The sequence below is a fragment of the Rhinolophus sinicus genome, linkage group LG03 (genome assembly GCF_036562045.2).
Source record: "Rhinolophus sinicus isolate RSC01 linkage group LG03, ASM3656204v1, whole genome shotgun sequence".
NCBI lineage: Eukaryota > Metazoa > Chordata > Mammalia > Chiroptera > Rhinolophidae > Rhinolophus > Rhinolophus sinicus.
Genome location: NC_133753.1, coordinates 50,788,384 through 50,805,701, shown reverse-complemented (window position 1 = coordinate 50,805,701; position 17,318 = coordinate 50,788,384). Strand labels below are relative to the sequence as shown.

The following is a 17,318-nucleotide window of genomic DNA, read 5'->3' as shown; positions in this document are numbered from 1 at the left end:
TGCCCTTAGGAGAAGGCTTTTACCTAGCTTCTAGAACATAAAACCAATTACAATGGAGGTGAAGCACAAAACAACTAGGGTTAGTAAAAAAGGTGAGCCTACGTATCAATGCATATTTGTTTTACTGTGCAGTACACTACTAATGTTAAACAAAAAATCAAAAATAAGCCTGACAATCCTTGCAATAAGGAAACAAATCAAGAAATATATGAAAGACACTAGGAAAAATTTCCTGTCTAAATGATACATATGCAGACACAATACTTACTTTATTTGAAAATATTTTCCTCCACCAAAAAATCAGGAATATAGGAAATAAGTAACAACAATCTAAATCATCATTTTATATTAACTACTTTTTAAGTTTATCATGACAAAATGTATTTCACACATGAAAAGGAAGCAAATGCTCTGTAAGGTAGGTCCTCATGTTGTTTATCTTTGTAGTGGGATCTACAAACTTTAACAAAATGCCAAGTCATACACAAAGCTTCTGTTTCTTTTTATTTCATCCTAGCAGCAGCAATGATTAGTAAGAGACAAAGGCAAGCCTAAGACTTATTTTTCAGTTAACAAAAGTGTTTACTATACGCCCATTTTATTGCCCTCTCCTAGGTTAATCTTGTGATACACGTACATATACTGTTTCCCCGAAAATAACACCTAGCCAGACCATCAGCTCTAATGCATCTTTTGGAGCAAAAATTAATATAGGACCTGGTATTATATTATATTTTATTTTTATTATATTATATTATAACAAAATAAGACTGGGTCTAATATAACTAATATAAAAAATTAATATAAGACCGGGTCTTATTGTACTATAATTATAGTTATAGTACTATAGTACTATATTAATTTTTGCTCCCAAAGACGCCTTACAGCCGATTGTCTGGCTAGGTGTTATTTCCGTGGAAACACGGTATGTGCCAAGTTAAGAAGACGTTTCTTCTGGAAGGCCACCTATCCCATGACTTGCATGTAAACACTGTATTCAGCCTGGCTGACTTAAAATAAAGCTTCAAAATAACCCTAACAACTAACTGCCTGCTACCTATCTGGCAATATACTAAAGATCATGGGAAATAAAAAATACATGGCACATAATAAGCACTCATTAAATAGTTGTTGAATGAATTTACTGAATAAATGTAGTGAAGGCACTGCTGTTTTTTAGGTGGAGTGACTGAAGGCACTGATCATTCCAATGTATGTAAAAAGCTTAATTGCGAACACAGTACAACTGGAACTCACAAAACAGCATTTACTAGCGTGGAGTTATTCCAGTGAAACGAATACCAGACGAGGCATCATGAAACCTAGGTATTTATCCTGTCTTTACCACAGAAACAGTTTTACTCTGTTGTACTGTCCTCTATCGAGATGAATTTTACCTGTAGAGATAACGTAGACCTAAATAGGATATATAGGATTAAGATAATGGATGTAAAAAAGTTTTCTGTAAACAGTAAAGCATTACATAAGAGAGAGATACTACAGTAAGCTTTATGGAGGAGATGGAGAGAAATCTTGCTTTGAGAGGTATACAGACTTCACATGACCGGAGGGGAAAGGAGGAGGCCCTCCTTTTTTTCTTTTTCTCTTTTTTTTTTAAGGAGGGCGCAGCTCACATTTTTTTAAGGAGGGCGCAGCTCACACTGGCCCATACGAGGATCGAACCAGCAACCTTGGTGCCATCAGCACCACGCTCCAACCAACTGAGCTAACCAGTTACCCCCCAGGAAGGTCCTTTAAGTTAGTGAAACATTAGGGGCACAGGAATACGGGAAAAGGAATATATATGGTGTAATCATAGAAGATAGAAGAGATTGAGACTACAGGAAATTTTTAAGAATTAAAGCATTAGCTTTAAACTTAAATTTAAAGAATTAAAGCCTGTTTTAGAAAATTTTCCAGAAAATTCTCAAGTAATGGGTATCTTGAAGCTAGTAAAACAATAATACGAATAACCACTAATTGCACATGTACTATATGCCAGGACCTATGACTAATCCTCACATCAATCTAGCAGGTAGGAATTATGTTTCCTTTTAGACATAGAAATTAACTAAGACAACCTGTCCAAAGCCATAATATTGTTAATAAAGTAGAATTTGAAGCAAACTCTATCTACCAGACAAACTGCATAAAGGCTAAAGATTTAAGCCTCAAGTCAAAGCCTGAAGATTGGCTTTAAATAAATGTATCGCTACACAAGTATACTGCCTAGTAGCTATTTTTTAAAAGCAAGCAATAGAAGGACAAATCATGAATTTTAAGTTTACAAACCGGGGATGGGTGAAGGGGGCTTTTTGGAATATATTTTGTCTTGTAGCTTTAACTTTGGAACCATGTAAATATTTTAAATAATTATAAAATTATATTAAATTTTCTAAGTTTTTATTTTGAAATGACAGACTCACAAGAGTTCCAGATTAAAATTTTTAAAAAGCAGTAACTCAATATTGAAAATAAAATGAAACAGTCAACCTAAGTATGTATTAGTTGGTGCATAAGTATGTCTGCTCTGCATAGAGAGAACTAGTCTAAAATACAGTGATTTGTTCATTCCTACAGGGGTACATCCTTAGAAGAGAGAAAACGGGGGGGGGGGGGGATCTTAAATTATTTTCAATAATCATATTAGTGGTGGTGTTGGCATTACCATTCTAAGAGTGTTGTATGTGTACTATGAGATAAATGATTAACTTAGAAGTACCCCTATGAACTCAGAATCTATTTTATTTTAAAAGTAAAAACAAACACAAAAACCCCACACATTCTCTAGCACTATACCATTTACCAGTAAAAGGAAAAATTGGCTAATTTTAGGTCTGGAGCAGGAAATGAAACATCATTACATACTAGAAAGCAAGGAAGCAATCAAAGACTAGTAGAATCATGTTGAAAGAACTCAAGAGCCAACTTGAGGAGGCTCTCACTAGCAACAGATAGGACAATTTGAGTATTAATAAGAATAACTACAATGGACTGATATACATTAGATATATTTAAATCGATGACTTCAAAATGAAACTAAAGGAGAAAAAAGGAAAAATAAAAAACTCATTAGTCACTGTTAATGAACCAGCTCATTATTCTGAAAATTTGTAAATAAAAGGAAAAGAATCAACCATATATCCTGGCTCTGCTTTGTAAACAGTACAACTGGAAAACCAAATAGTAGATGAGAAGTTTCTCTTTCGAGAAACATTCCAGCGAATAATTAAAGAAATGACAAAATTAGAATATTACCACTTTGATGAATGGGGTATGGATCATCAATGATTGGCACCATCATCAAGATACAACCAGACATTATATGTAACCAAATGGAAGAACCTGTGAAATAGTTGTGTGTGCTGGCGGGTGGTGGGAGCACCCTGGATTGGATAACAAGCCTCTAGATCCTATAACTAACTTACCGATTTACAGGGAATACAGTAAACAGAGGCACATGTTGAACAACTCCACAAAATGTCATCAGCAAAATCTAGACTTTGAAAGCTCAACACAGGGGTTGGTAAACTACAATAGATGCCTCATTTTAAAAATATTTTTACTGAAATAGCCATGTCCGTTCATTTACCTACAGTCAGTCTATGGCTGCTTTCACACAACAATGGCAGAGTTGAAGAGTTGTGACACAGATCATATGGTCCACAATGGCTAAAGTATTTTCTACCTTGCCCTTTAAGAAAAACTGTATCAATCCTCGCTCTATAGGATAAACAACTCAATTTCTTTAACAAATAAAATTGGGGAGGGAAGATGGGAGGGAAAATCTATGGATTAAAAGAGACCTTGAACACACAATGGGATTTATAGATGATGTAATACAGAATTGTACACCTGAAATTACGTAATTTTGCTAACAATTGTCACCCCAATAAATTAAAAAAAAAAAAAAAAGAGAGAGACCTAAATAGGTATCTCAATCAATCAAGAATGTGTAGATCTTATCTGTACCTGGATTCAAACAAAACCTGTTTTAAAAAAAAACACTATATGTCATTAAAATCTTAGCAGTAATAATGTAAAAAATAAAAGAGTTCTCGTTTAGAGACACATACTGAAAAATTTTAAGCAAAATATGTCGTCCAGGATTTGTTTCAATGATGCAGAAAGTGAAAGTGAATGGAGCTATAGATGAAAAAAGACTGCCCATGAGTAAACAGACAATAGCTGAAGCTGGGTGATGGTTTCACTCTATGTAGTATTCCTTAATGCACACAGTAAGACATACTCATTAAGCATGTTCAGAAGCCTTAGATCATGATAGAATCCAGAAACATTTATGTTTCTAGATGCTTCACTATACATTATTTAGAAAGGGGAAAAAAGTCATTTTACTTCAAGAGATCTTCTCTGAAGATGTAACCTCTGTCTTTTGATACAATAAGGCAAAACTTGCCCCTTCATCAGGATAGAATGGGAGCAAGGACATCTCTAGCCCATAAGTACTTGTGAAATTAGAAAAAGGCACCCATTCCTTAACATACTTTACTTTCATCATTAAATTTTTGTAATAAATAGTCTATTATGTGAACGAGGTCCCTTAGCCATGATACCTTCACACAACTCACAACCCGTACAACTGTAAGACAGGCTATTGATAGAAATTAAAAAGCTAGTTGCCAAAGAATATAAAGAGCTCAACTTCACCTTATTGCAAATTAGTGATCAAAAAAGGCACTACCCCAATCTGAGAGCTCATCTTCCTCATCTACTCTTTATCACTCAGACATGAACATATTTGTGGATAGAGTGTGGGACAAGTCTATAGACTTTCACAAGCCTAATACATTTCCTTCCAGAACATTCCAAATTATCAGAAACATTTCTCCCAGAAATGCAGTTTCTCCCCACTGCAATAAACACAGAGAGCCAATAATATACAGCCTCACCAGCATCTGTGGCTCACCAGCATTTTAAAGGCAAGACAGCTGCAGGAAAGAAGGCATGACCAGAGGCCATCAGCTTAGCAGTCCATGAACATAACCCACTATATACACTTCTAGTAAATATTACCGTAAGGAAGTAACAGACCTGATCACTATTTTTCCTAAATCTAGTAAACAGGGCATCCCATCTCTATTTAAAAGTATACCATTTAAAGAGGATATGAACAAGGGATTGTTGAGTACAGATATGAGAGAAAGACAAAGGATAATTAAAAAAAACAAAAACAAAACACTGGAGAAATTGAGCTATTAGATGGTTATAGCATCTGTAAATCATGCTTTAAAATGTACACTATGGACATTACATATACCAAAAACAAACTTTAACACACAATAGGAGAGTGGTCATTTTCTACACACAGACACACCCCAAGTAAATTTCTAGAACACAGATTTTTATCATTTTTATACTATCCCCATCCTAGGATTGTTAAATTAACAAAAATTTAAATAAAGCTTTGGAAAGGATATTAGTACTTTCAAATGACTTACTTTATACCAAAGTGACAGGAAAAAAATTAAGGAGAATGTAGACTGCAAAAAACTGGTAATTAGAGTTTTGTTTTCCAGAAAAGATGGGCTGTTTTTATTTTTATTCTGAAAATGGTAGGAACCTTGTTATAATAACTTCCAAATACCTTTCGGGCAAAAAACTTCTGGCTGCCAATTTTAAGTATTTCGTATATACCACATAAGCAACTTAGTCTTCAATTGAAGGCCATTGTATGAATTAGAGAATTATATAGTCAAAGTAAGATTCCTGTTCCAAGCCCTTCCACCCACAATGTCAAATTCATAGGACTAAATGCAAACTTACTTGGGCTGTTAGAAAGGTATCATCTTCACCTTCTTGAGCTTCAATTTCCTAAGTAAAAGGGTATACAATAGCTTTGCTTTACAAAATATCTGAGTAACATGAGAATGCTTTTATTCTATCCCCAATTATCACTTGCCTCGTGCTCTGCATAGTGTCTATGATATCGAAGGTGCTAAGTCAATGTTTTATATTCAGACTATATTTTTTATGCCAACAAATGAACAGTCACACTGACAATTAGAAAACTCTCTTGCTTGAGTCCTTCATATATGATAGGTAGAATGGAAGTCCCAAGCATGACAAAGCACTAAAAGCACTGACTCCCTAATCCACTGATTTATTTAAGACATACTAACATACTCCAAAGCAGGACAAATGGTCTATTTAATTCAAAGAAAAGATTTTTAAAATTATTTGCTTTTAAATTATAGTTTCCTAAGTAATTTCCCCGCCCTTGATCATAACCAAAGAAATGCAAATTAATCTTATGTAGAAAAATATACATACAGAGGGTGCCCCAAAAATGTATACACATTTTAAGAAAACTGTATTAAAATTGTAATACTCAGTATATACTGATAACAAAAGACGGATACAAGTCATGTTTGTCTTCTGCAATTACAGCAGGTGCTCAAAGTGGTTACCATCAGCGTCCAGATACTTCTGATTATGACAAACTACAACATTGACCAAAGTGTCCCTTGTATACATTTTTTTTGGCACCCCCAGTTTATGTATGTGTGTGTGTGTATGTATCACCAGGTAATGTTGGCACGGTCCATTCATTCGTAGTGGAGTAGAGAACATAAAACTTAAACGTCCCAAAACTTAGAGTGGCTATTAGGCACATAAAAAGCCATCTAATATACGTTATGGTATAACACACAGATTATGAAATCATTCTGATATGTTATGTGAAAATATTATACAGAATAAATAGCAATTTATGGCATGATAACTAAGTAAAAATATATACATATGTGGAAGATAAAAATTTAAAAGGTCATCTTAGGCGGTAGGATCCTGGGTGATTTTATAAATAACTTAAAAAAATTTTTTCTGAAAATTCTGAGACTTCCACATTGAACTAGAAAAAAATACTTTTTATTATTTAGTACTTAATTTATCTGAGTCATGTTTTAAAAAAACTGGCTAAAGACCTGACTTTCGATGTCCTCTTTTTCTATATCTTCTATTGCTTCTGCCTCTATTAATTCATGAGCTCTCTTGTTCTCTTCTGTGGAAAGTAACTCCTTGGAATGCATATTTTCTTCTTCATTTTCACCAAACTCTTCAGAGTCCTTTAGTTCGTCATTTCCATCTTGTTCAAGTGCTTCTTGATTCTCCAATTCACAGTCCTTTTAATGGTAAGAAAATTTGGTACAACTAGAAACAAAGTAGTGCAGGCTATCCACCAAACGTTTTTGGTAATTTACATCTCTACATATTTTAAATTTTACCATATTTTGACATTATTCCCAAAGTCAAAGTTCAATCATTTTACCTTATATGTTAACTATGTCTTTAAAAATAGAGGGAGTCTAATACCAAGGTCATTAAACCACATATCTGAGTTCCCAAATCTCTCATACTGAAATACACATGAATTGGATTGCTACAAGAGATGTTTTCAAGTCCCAGTTATTTAATATTTACCAATTCACATCCTACGAGCTGTTCTAGAAGATACGGCTTCAAACAAATGATTTGATTTCTCCATGTGCCATAGTTTAACTTCAAAGACTCTGGAAGTCTTACGTATTATGACATAAGGTTTATTTCTAACTAATAATAAGGAATCCCATCTGTTACACCAATGTTTGTTCTTTAAAAATATGCAAATAATTAACTTAAATGTATTTGTTTTGAAATCTATCACTATGCCACAATGCCCATTAGGCAAGGGAACATTGGCTGGGATTCTCTCTCTAAGGGAAAGTCTGTGTGACCTTCAAAGTTTATAGATATTCGGTAATTCAGGGGGGGAAAAAAAGCAGCAATCTGCTTAGTTTCCTCTTTAATAACGCAAAGAAAGAGCTGAAAGCAATGAACATTCCTTCCTCCTTTCCTACTCATTTAGCAAATCCAGCAGATTTAGAAAAGGTTTCTGGGTTATACAGGGGAAAGGGCAGGGGCACGCCTTAATCATTCATAGCTAAACTGCAGTGAGAGAATAGAAATTTCCAAGGGGGGTAGGCATAGAGAAGAAATTGTTTTGGAATGTGGAATGCTTGGGGAGCCGGTAGGTTTAACCAATCTCACCAAGTATGAGTGGGGGAACCTTGGGGATTGAAAACAGAGTAGGTAATTGTATGGTGGTAGAACAGGTGCAAATAAATAAATAAAAACCAAGGGAAGTCACCAAGGGAACTCCATCTATTCTTAAGTGCCAACTTGAACCATTCTCCTCACTTACAAATGAAAGCAAATCCTACACTATTCAGGTATCTAGGCAATAGGTGATATATACCCACCACTACTATAAATTCCTAAATTACCAGCTCTGGAAGACAAGGAAAGTATATTAACAATTTCTATCTAATATGACACATATGCTGATACTTCCAAAGTGAAAATGAAACAAAGAACTGCAGATATATTTAAATAGGATTTTTTTTAAAAAGTTCTTTTATTCTTCTAGGCATCATGACCATGTTCACTTAATAACACAAAGGCATCCTTTGCAGCACATGTAAGAGTACTATGATGCTGAATAGAAGTATATACTTCCTTGTAACATTTCAAATGACTAAGATTTTTATGAACTGAAGAACTAAAAGAAAGTTAGACATTTGAAAATTAAAAGGTTTTTTACTAACAGACAATGTTTTCCCAGCTTCTGGATAATTTTTGCTTAATCATATACTCCCTAGTAAGGACAATTAGAGAAAATAAGAACAAGGGAACAAACCTCAAGGAGATATACCACAAAGATAACAGAATACACAGAAGAGTTCTTAAAATGCCCATACAAAAGCCGATTTACAGGTGAGCAATCTTCAATTTTAACGGATCCCTTGGCAAATACTCTCTAAAATATTCTGATTTCAGAGTTCAACCAAACATTTCTTTCTCCCTGTGCCTGACTTCTAAGTGCAAGGTACAAAGTGTGGGATGTGTGGGACGCTGTGTGGTCTATGTGTAATGGAGAGGGTAGAGAGCTAGATGGCAGAAGAGATGGGCAGGTGAATGAACAGAAGGTGGCTTCATGGTGGTACACACAAACATCCAGAGATGTTATGACAATATGGACTAACTGTGCACAGAAAATGGAATATATGGGGATAAGAATGTACATAATTTAAAAGGAACTATGCTCATTAAATAATTCCTGCTAATGCCACACTACTTCGGACCTAATGATCAGTAAGTAGGAGATCATGTCTCAGTAAAATAAAAACAAAAAAACCTTAACCACAATTAAAACTAAGTTGGTATATAGAACTGCCACAACCCTAATTAAAATTACATACATTATTTTTCTAGCTGGTCAGTTTTAAATATTCTTTTTTAGCCAAAAAAGACCTGGCTTATTTATCATTAAAGCACAAAACAAATTTCTTACTTTTACCAAGAAGCAAAACATCAGCAATTTTCTTGCTCCACTTTAAGGACTACATTAATCTAAATTCTATATATTATATACAAAAGCTAAATGCAATGGGCAGATGAAAAATAAACTACCACCATCCTTCACTGCAGTACCTTGTCCAGGAACTAACATATCAATTGTCCTGTAGCTGTTTCTCTGGCACCTATGTCAACCTGGACAAACATTATTTTTAGCTCTATGTCTCATTTAACTGAAGATAAAGTTATTTATTATATTTCTCAACTATGAGAATTAATGAGATTAACAATATTACAGAAATCTCTACCTTTATTTTCCCTACATACTTCAGTATCGTTCAAATAGAATGCATGAGTTCATCACGCAAAATACTAGACTCAAAATAAACATCTTAACCTGAGTTACACTTTACCTTGACAAAAGCATCATCTTCCACAGAAGCATCTCCACTCAACTCATCTGCTTCCTGCTTTTTACCTACAAAAGAAAGAAAATGGGCTAAAACCAATATTTTATTACTTTAAGAGCAAAAAAACATTCAGAGAAGTTTACCCCGCAGTTTTAACTCTCTACTCCCAACACTTGACAAAGCCAATGGCAACAGGTTATAAACCATTTGCGCATAGCTGTCCCAAACAAAAAAAGCTTTAACACTGTCATGCTGTTTCACTAAAATAACCTGTGTAAATTATTCTTACATATGAACTCATCATCTTAACTGACTTGATATATGGGATACATTTTTCTTTACATCACTCAAATTCTCTACCTTGAATTCTCCCAGAAGTAGCAACACCTCAACAGTACTCTACTAACTGTATGTGTGTGTGTATATCTCCACATATCTGATAGCTAAACTCAAGACTCATATCCCCCACCAAAGCCTTCCTTAAGTTCTCTTCTTCAACAAACTTTCTCTGAAATAAAATTCTCGCACTGTAATCTACACCTTACAATCTATCAGTTGTTTATATATTACCTTGTACTTTCAAGTACATCTTGCTAACCATTATTTTGTATTTCTCCAAAAGCCTAAATATAAACAGGGCTGGGCACTTAACATGATGACTGATTTAACTGGTTCAAGGCAAGTAGAAATTACTTCATAATGAAAACTGTTAATAGCTTCCAAATAGATTACAGGGCTCCTAAACCCAATCCTCAAAATCTTCAATCTTCAAAACTTTAAACTGGTGGTTGAAACTTAGAATGTTTTCTACATCAAAAAACAAAAAAACTATTCCATAGAGCCAATGCTAAAAATTTGTTTTCAGACTAATCCACAAAAACACAATAACCCGATATATCAGAAATGCTGTAAAAAACACATCTGCTGGAACTTTTTAAATTTTTAAAATTTATTTATTTTGAAATGTGAATGAATACGCTTTCCTGAGGCTAATTAATCAACTTTCCCCTTTGCCTAAAACAGGAACTGCTGTGTACCTATCTCAAGCTCCTGTGATCCCAGGGTAGAAGGTTTAGAGGTGAAATAACTATTTTAAAAAGTTAGATTATCTCCCTTTCCCTAGTCTCTTCATCAGCCCCTATCTTCTACTCCCAATTCGACACACTTCCCACAAAAGAGCGATAAAACGGAAAACAAGATACTGGTCCTTCCAGGTATATAAAAAGACAAGATTAAAAGTTGGAATTTTCTTTTACCCACTGAGGTAAGAGGGCGTCCCTATCCCAAAGGCCTTGTGTGAATCAAAAGAGAAAGTGTGAGCTTAGTGTAGTGTTCACTTCCTATTTGGAAAGTTGGTGTTTGTATTTCGGGAAACACATACATTGTAAGTTACTACATAGGTAACAACTAAGAAAGCCTGTCCACCAGCAAGTGTTCCTTCCTCCCAGAAAACAGTGTCAGATAAGAAAGTGGTCACTAAATTCTTCTACCACATTTAAAGTGCCAAATATAAAAACCTTAAAGATGTTACCTTTTGGGAGAAATAAGCTTTTCAAAAATGTAGGCTCTTTTCCCCCGTCTCCACCCCCAACACACATCACCAAATGACCTACTGAGTAGGGCTTTGGAGGAAGACTCCTTCAGATCATTTGCTAATACTATCTACTCCTTACAATTATAAACTGCTTTACAATTAGCAAAGCACTTAAAAAAAAGTTCAATTGATTTTTCCAAGCACCCTATTGGGTACATGGGGAAGGTCATCACAATTTTAAAAGAGAAAATGAACCCAAGAGGTTAAATAGCTTGGCCAAAGCCAATAAACGGCATTTTGCAAACTGGAAACCAAGGCTTCTCATTTCCAGTTCTAAATTCTGTCCACTACATTCTACTATGACCTACTTATTCTAATAAGGCGTGGTTAACTCAATTTAAAGATATTATCTTTGAAATGGCAGCTCTCAGCACATGACAAACGACATATACTATGCACAATGCACGGTGGATTTCACTTGCTTTAGTTTACTTAAAGGAAAATCAAATTACACCACAACAAAAACATCAGTAGTCACTACCACTGCTTAAGTGGTTTCCACAGTCCTAGGATAAATGGCACTAGGATAAATGCTTTATATACATTAATGTATTTATTTTATCCTCCTAACTATATTCCAATTTTACAAAGAGGAAACTAATGCTGAAAAGTTAATCAGTTTACAAAACTAGTAAAGGCAGTGCTTCCATTTAAACCCAGAAAACCATTAGATCTTCAAGTAGTTAAAATGTGCCAGTTGTTAAAAATGTTATCTTTTAGTGTAAACCGAGGTTCTAAAAGCCACATCGATAAAATCTTAAAATGTGAGACACAAAGATTACATAACTTGCCCCATGACAAACAGGCAAGAGACAGAGGTACACAAAAAGGTCCAACTTCACTATCCCTCAGTGTTTTAACAGCTGCATCATACGAAAACACTTGACATTTCATGTGTCATCAGCTCTTAAACACAAAAACCATGAGGGTGAGATTCGCATACATACTGTGATGAAACTGTAACAATAACCTGACAGATACATAGTGTTCAAGAAAACTGAAATTTTACACCCTAGCTTTTGACTGTTTTCATAATCTGTAACTTTGGGCTTGTTTTACATATGCCAAATTAGAAACTATATTGTAATTCCTCTGTGAAAAAAGTATCACCCGTTCTCCATACAATACAACACAGTATTTTAAAAAGCTATGATGTTCACATCCAGCCCAGAACCTAGCATGGTGATGTATAATGCGCAGATAGTCAAGCATTATCTATGTATTTCCTGACTGATAATGGAGTTAAGTCCTACGCTGGATGCTAGTGTTAAACAAGGTCTGGATTTCTAATTCAGCCCTCAGTGGAACAAAGAGGTGACACACCAGTCAAACTAGCATTGGATGCAACTCCAATCTTTCCGTAAGACAGTAAACTCCCAACTTTCATGATGCTACAAAGTACATTACAGATTCCTCACTTTTATGATGTCACAGATGAGAAATAAAAACAAAACCCAGATCCCCCTTAAACTCCAACAAGCACCATCACCTTAGGCACATTTCTATATAGTGAGTAACCATTTTTATCCCTATCTCCCATTTAAGCCAGTGCTATCCAAGCTCCTAGGCAACTTAATTAAAGAATCTTTTATCCTTCAAAGAATCTGTCATGTGCCACAAAAATGTGAATGGTCCAAAGGACAGCAGCATGCCCAGGATGAGAGCGCTAACTCAAAAGTTTCACGGAGACTGAAGTCTAACTTTAATGCTTGAGGGACTAAACTAGAAAACAAACTGAGCTGTAAAGATAGTCTAAATAACAAAATAAAAAATGGAAGCAAAATGAACATCACACCTTAAATTGTATCAGTAGTAACATACGGCTGTTTGGAAATTACATAAAATACACTGCAATATTCTTTGCTTGATTTTAGGGTCTAACGTAAAATGGTAAAGTAAAAATGTATACACCAGAGGATGACACTAGAAACATCCCGTTTATGCGACATAAATTTGTATAGGTCCACAAATTCTTAAGACTGTTGGGGCCAGACATGTTTCAGAATTCAGAATCTTCAGATTTTAGAAGACTAAGATTTATTATTTTAAACCTTCCAGTGCCTTCGGAAACAGGTTCTCTCAATCACAATAATATCTGTGCAATGAAATATATGCATATTCACATCAAATGGGATCAATCAAGACTATAAATAGCCTCACTTCTGCCACCAAGCTAAGAAAAAACTTTCAGTTTCCAAAACTTTTGTTATTTCAAAATTATGTATAAAAGCATTAAGGACTGTAAATTGGTGTCCCCCTCCAAAGGCAAATAGGTCCTTATAAACTTTGCAATTTTCCTTTCAAGTTCAGAAATACCCCCAAAACAAAAAACTGTACTTAATTAGAATTAAAATAATTTTGCCCCCAAAAAAAAAAAAAAAAAAACAACACCCAACTGTGGCTTGAGTAATTTATCTCCTAAAACAGTTATAGAAACTAGGAAATGCAGAAAATATTTAGTCATAAAATTTCTACTGGAGAAGTGGAGGCAAGATTCAGAGTATAAGCCAAACTGAACATTTAAGTTTCCAGGAACAACCTCTCCCCAACTACATGTTATATCTTAAATTAATCATAAACTATGTCTTGTGTTAATTGTTTGCATGTGTTTTAGCCTCTCTTCTCTTAAACCAGTATTTTACTAATGAAATCACTTTTCTAAAAGGCTTTGTACATTGTCTTAAACATAGCAGTCATACAACAGGTCATTTTACTATTATTTTTTAATCTACTCTTTAGATAATTCACTCAGTGTAATCTGAAAAACACCAAAACTATATTATGAAAGTCTCTAACTTTGGTTATCTAAAGATAACCAAACTACACACACACATGCGTGTATACAAATGATATTTTAAAAGACAGCAAAAATGTAACCGACTTCTTAATGGATTATTTTTATTCTATCAATAAAAAGAAAATACTACTGCTTCCTAGCACTGTTGCAAGAATCAAACAGAGCAATGTGAAAGTTTTTTGAAAACTGTAAAGTATATAGAACAATTTGCAAACTGACAGGCAGAAAAAGGTGAATGAAAATGATACTAAGTTTCAAGCTCTAGTCTAGTCAGTGGTGAGCACTAGCTGCATGAGAATCACCTGAAAGAACTTTAGAAAATACTGGCTGCCAACAGAGCAACCAAAATCAAATCTCTGGGGCAGGAGCCTGGTTTCTGTATTTTTAAAAACGCGAATGACTCTAAAGTAGAGTAGATTGAGAATCACTAAGGTGACTGAGCGTAAGTAAGTGTAAGAGCTAGAGTGAGACTATAAGAGAAAGATTATTGTTTTCAGACTCTCTAGACTAGAAAAAGTTAAATTCTACCTACCTTTAACAAAACACCATATATGGTGTGAACTCATTTTAGTTGTTGAAAAGGAAAAAATCCTCAACATAAACCAGTAAGACATGCACCTGTATGTACACACCTTAGGTCAACAAAATGCTACCTGTGATAAATTCAGGATGGTGGAATCACGGGCAATTTTCACTTTTTTGTGCTTTTCTGGATTATCTAATTTATAAAATGAAAACGTTTCACTTTTATAAACTGGAAAACAATACTGTAAAGCCATAATGCAAACTACTATTCCAGGGTAGCAGGACTGCCATGTAAAGCTAACTCCTGAAATTACAAACACTGAGTCCCTTTTACCATAATATGTGAGAACTATAGAAGAAGTGATTAAATAAATCAGTAAATTCCACCCTTATATCCCAAGCCATTGTTCAACCTCTTCACTAAAGTCTTCTGATGCCACCAACTAATAATAATGATTTCTTTTTCTTCTAATTTCTGGACAATTTGCACTTTATTTTTAAATAAAAAACTATGTCCTTTCCCTCACAAAGCTTCTAGCCTAGTGGGGACCCAAAAAAAATCTGTGAAAATTCTGTCCCCAAGCCCTTCTCAAATGCCACAATTCTGATTAAGTTTTCCATAACATCCAAACATACTGCAGTTAAAAAAACAAAAAGTTACAGTACACTATGATATCGTATTAAAAGCATCTTATGTGGTTGATTACTGTAGTCTCATTTGACATAAATTTTAGAAAGATTTACACAGTACACATGTAATTAATTATATTGGCTGTGGTATTGTCCACACAAAATTAGACATTAGATGTTAAGGTAAATCTGTAACCCCAAATTATACTTTTTTCCCATAGAGGGAAATATCAGATTTTATACAGCATTTTGAAACCTTTTTTAAGCCTGCATGTATTGCAAATAAGTTCCAACATCAGTAAGTACTGCATTACATATTTCTTAATACTTATACTGATTAACTACATAAAATAACTTTTACTGAAGTTTAGAGGTGACTCTAAAGGTTGAAAATACAAAAGAATGGTATGCAATTGCCAGCTGAACCAAAAGAAACTTTAAATCTATAATCTCTAAACAAGCCAATGAGGAGGAGTTAGCTCTACCTGTTTAACCACTTTCTTAATACACACCCAAATAACATGATAGTAAATCTCACTGATGAAGCTTTCTTCTAGGCTACTTATTAAAAAGTTCATATAGCAAAGAGAATATAAAAAGACTCAGAAGGGAGAATCAAACTAAGCTACAAACTATTTCACAATATTAACTGTATGCAAACAGATTTTATAAATGTTGATCATAAATATTAGAACCCAGTACATTATCAAGTTATCAATACTGTCAAACTTTTATTACAAGTTTGTGTTTATAAAACTGCATTTTAAAAATAGTCTGCAACATACCTAAGACTGCAGATTCCTTTTCCTCCAATCTGTCCAAACATAATCGTTTTAACACACAAAAATAACTTGCTTCTCGCTTGCTTTCTTAACATCATTTAACTTTTATCAAAAGATTTCTTTTCCTGACGAGCTATTATACATTGTATCTTGCTGTTGTCTACATGACTGCCTCTAAGTAATTAATCCCTGTTTTTTCTCTTTCCCTTTTCTAATAATCTGTCCTAAAGAATATTTCTGCTGCTTGAAGACCTATGACATTTCCTGTTCCTTCCTTATACATCTAGTTTAGCTGAACAGAAAGCATTTTTCTTCTGGCTCCTGGCTATACGTAATTATTAAATCTTAGAACTAAAGAGCCTTGCAGATAATCTAGTAAAATTTCCCACTTTACAAAAAAGGAAACACCTATTAGAGGAAAAGAAGTATGAGATCAAGCTGACATTATCTTCAAGGTAGACATTGCTAAGTAAAATAAGATTTGGCAAAAAGAACAATGTAGTAATTCTGCGCCTAGCCTGAAAACCTGACATCGCAATAAACTAACATTTAATTTCTTGAATCCTTAGTTTTAAGTCTGTTAATTTTAAGTTTCCCTATTCAAATTTGATTTCTAAGGATTATTTTAAACTTAATTTAAAATTCAAACTAATTTTTATTTATACTTAATTGTAAATTAATTCAAAGTAAGTTCTTAGGTTGGGATTTACATTGTTTTTTGCAATCCATAGGATTTTCAGAACAATGATAAATGGAATTCAAGGAGACAAAAGCTATTTATCATACGTGTCCTAGAATTAGTCTCAGGGAATACTCAGTAGTACCCTGCTGGAGACAAATGAGCAAATGTTACAACTTCTAATTAAAGACCCCAAGGCAGCTTAACATCAGAGTTCAGGAAAAATTAAAGTTCAAATATCCTTATAATCCATATAAAAGAAAAAAATTAACATACTTATTTTATAGCTATACTGAAAAACACATTGCTGAAATTATTTCTAAAGGTAAGATACTGAAAAAGGGCTAGTAGCTACACAGATTAAAAGTAGGTGAGAATGAATAAATCAAGGGTTTATTTTAGATGCTAAAATCAATAATCAGCTCAAATTACTTGAGACTATGATTAACACATAGTATCTGTCAAACTATCACAACGCGCTAGATAAATGACAAATCAAAATCATTGTAAGAAATTACTATAAGAAACATGGTTAATTCCTAATGTA

General features: G+C 34.0%; 1 protein-coding gene across 20 annotated transcripts in view; it reads right to left on the bottom strand.

Moving 5' to 3' along the window:
- The window catches only part of LOC109447661 (disintegrin and metalloproteinase domain-containing protein 10), a 240,849-nt gene that overhangs the window by 220,823 nt on the left and 2,708 nt on the right, over positions 1 to 17,318 (bottom strand). For 10 of the 20 annotated variants that reach the window (XM_074327662.1, XM_019732220.2, XM_019732223.2 and 7 more), the window contains 3 exons: positions 9,768 to 9,832; positions 6,945 to 7,142; positions 5,785 to 5,832 (listed from right to left, as the gene is read on the bottom strand). In XM_074327662.1, the coding sequence (XP_074183763.1) occupies positions 5,785 to 5,832; positions 6,945 to 7,142; positions 9,768 to 9,832 (311 nt within the window). The remainder of the gene's footprint in view (positions 1 to 5,784; positions 5,833 to 6,944; positions 7,143 to 9,767; positions 9,833 to 17,318) is intronic. The other 10 variants (XM_074327666.1, XM_074327668.1, XM_074327669.1 and 7 more) reach the window with 2 other exon arrangements.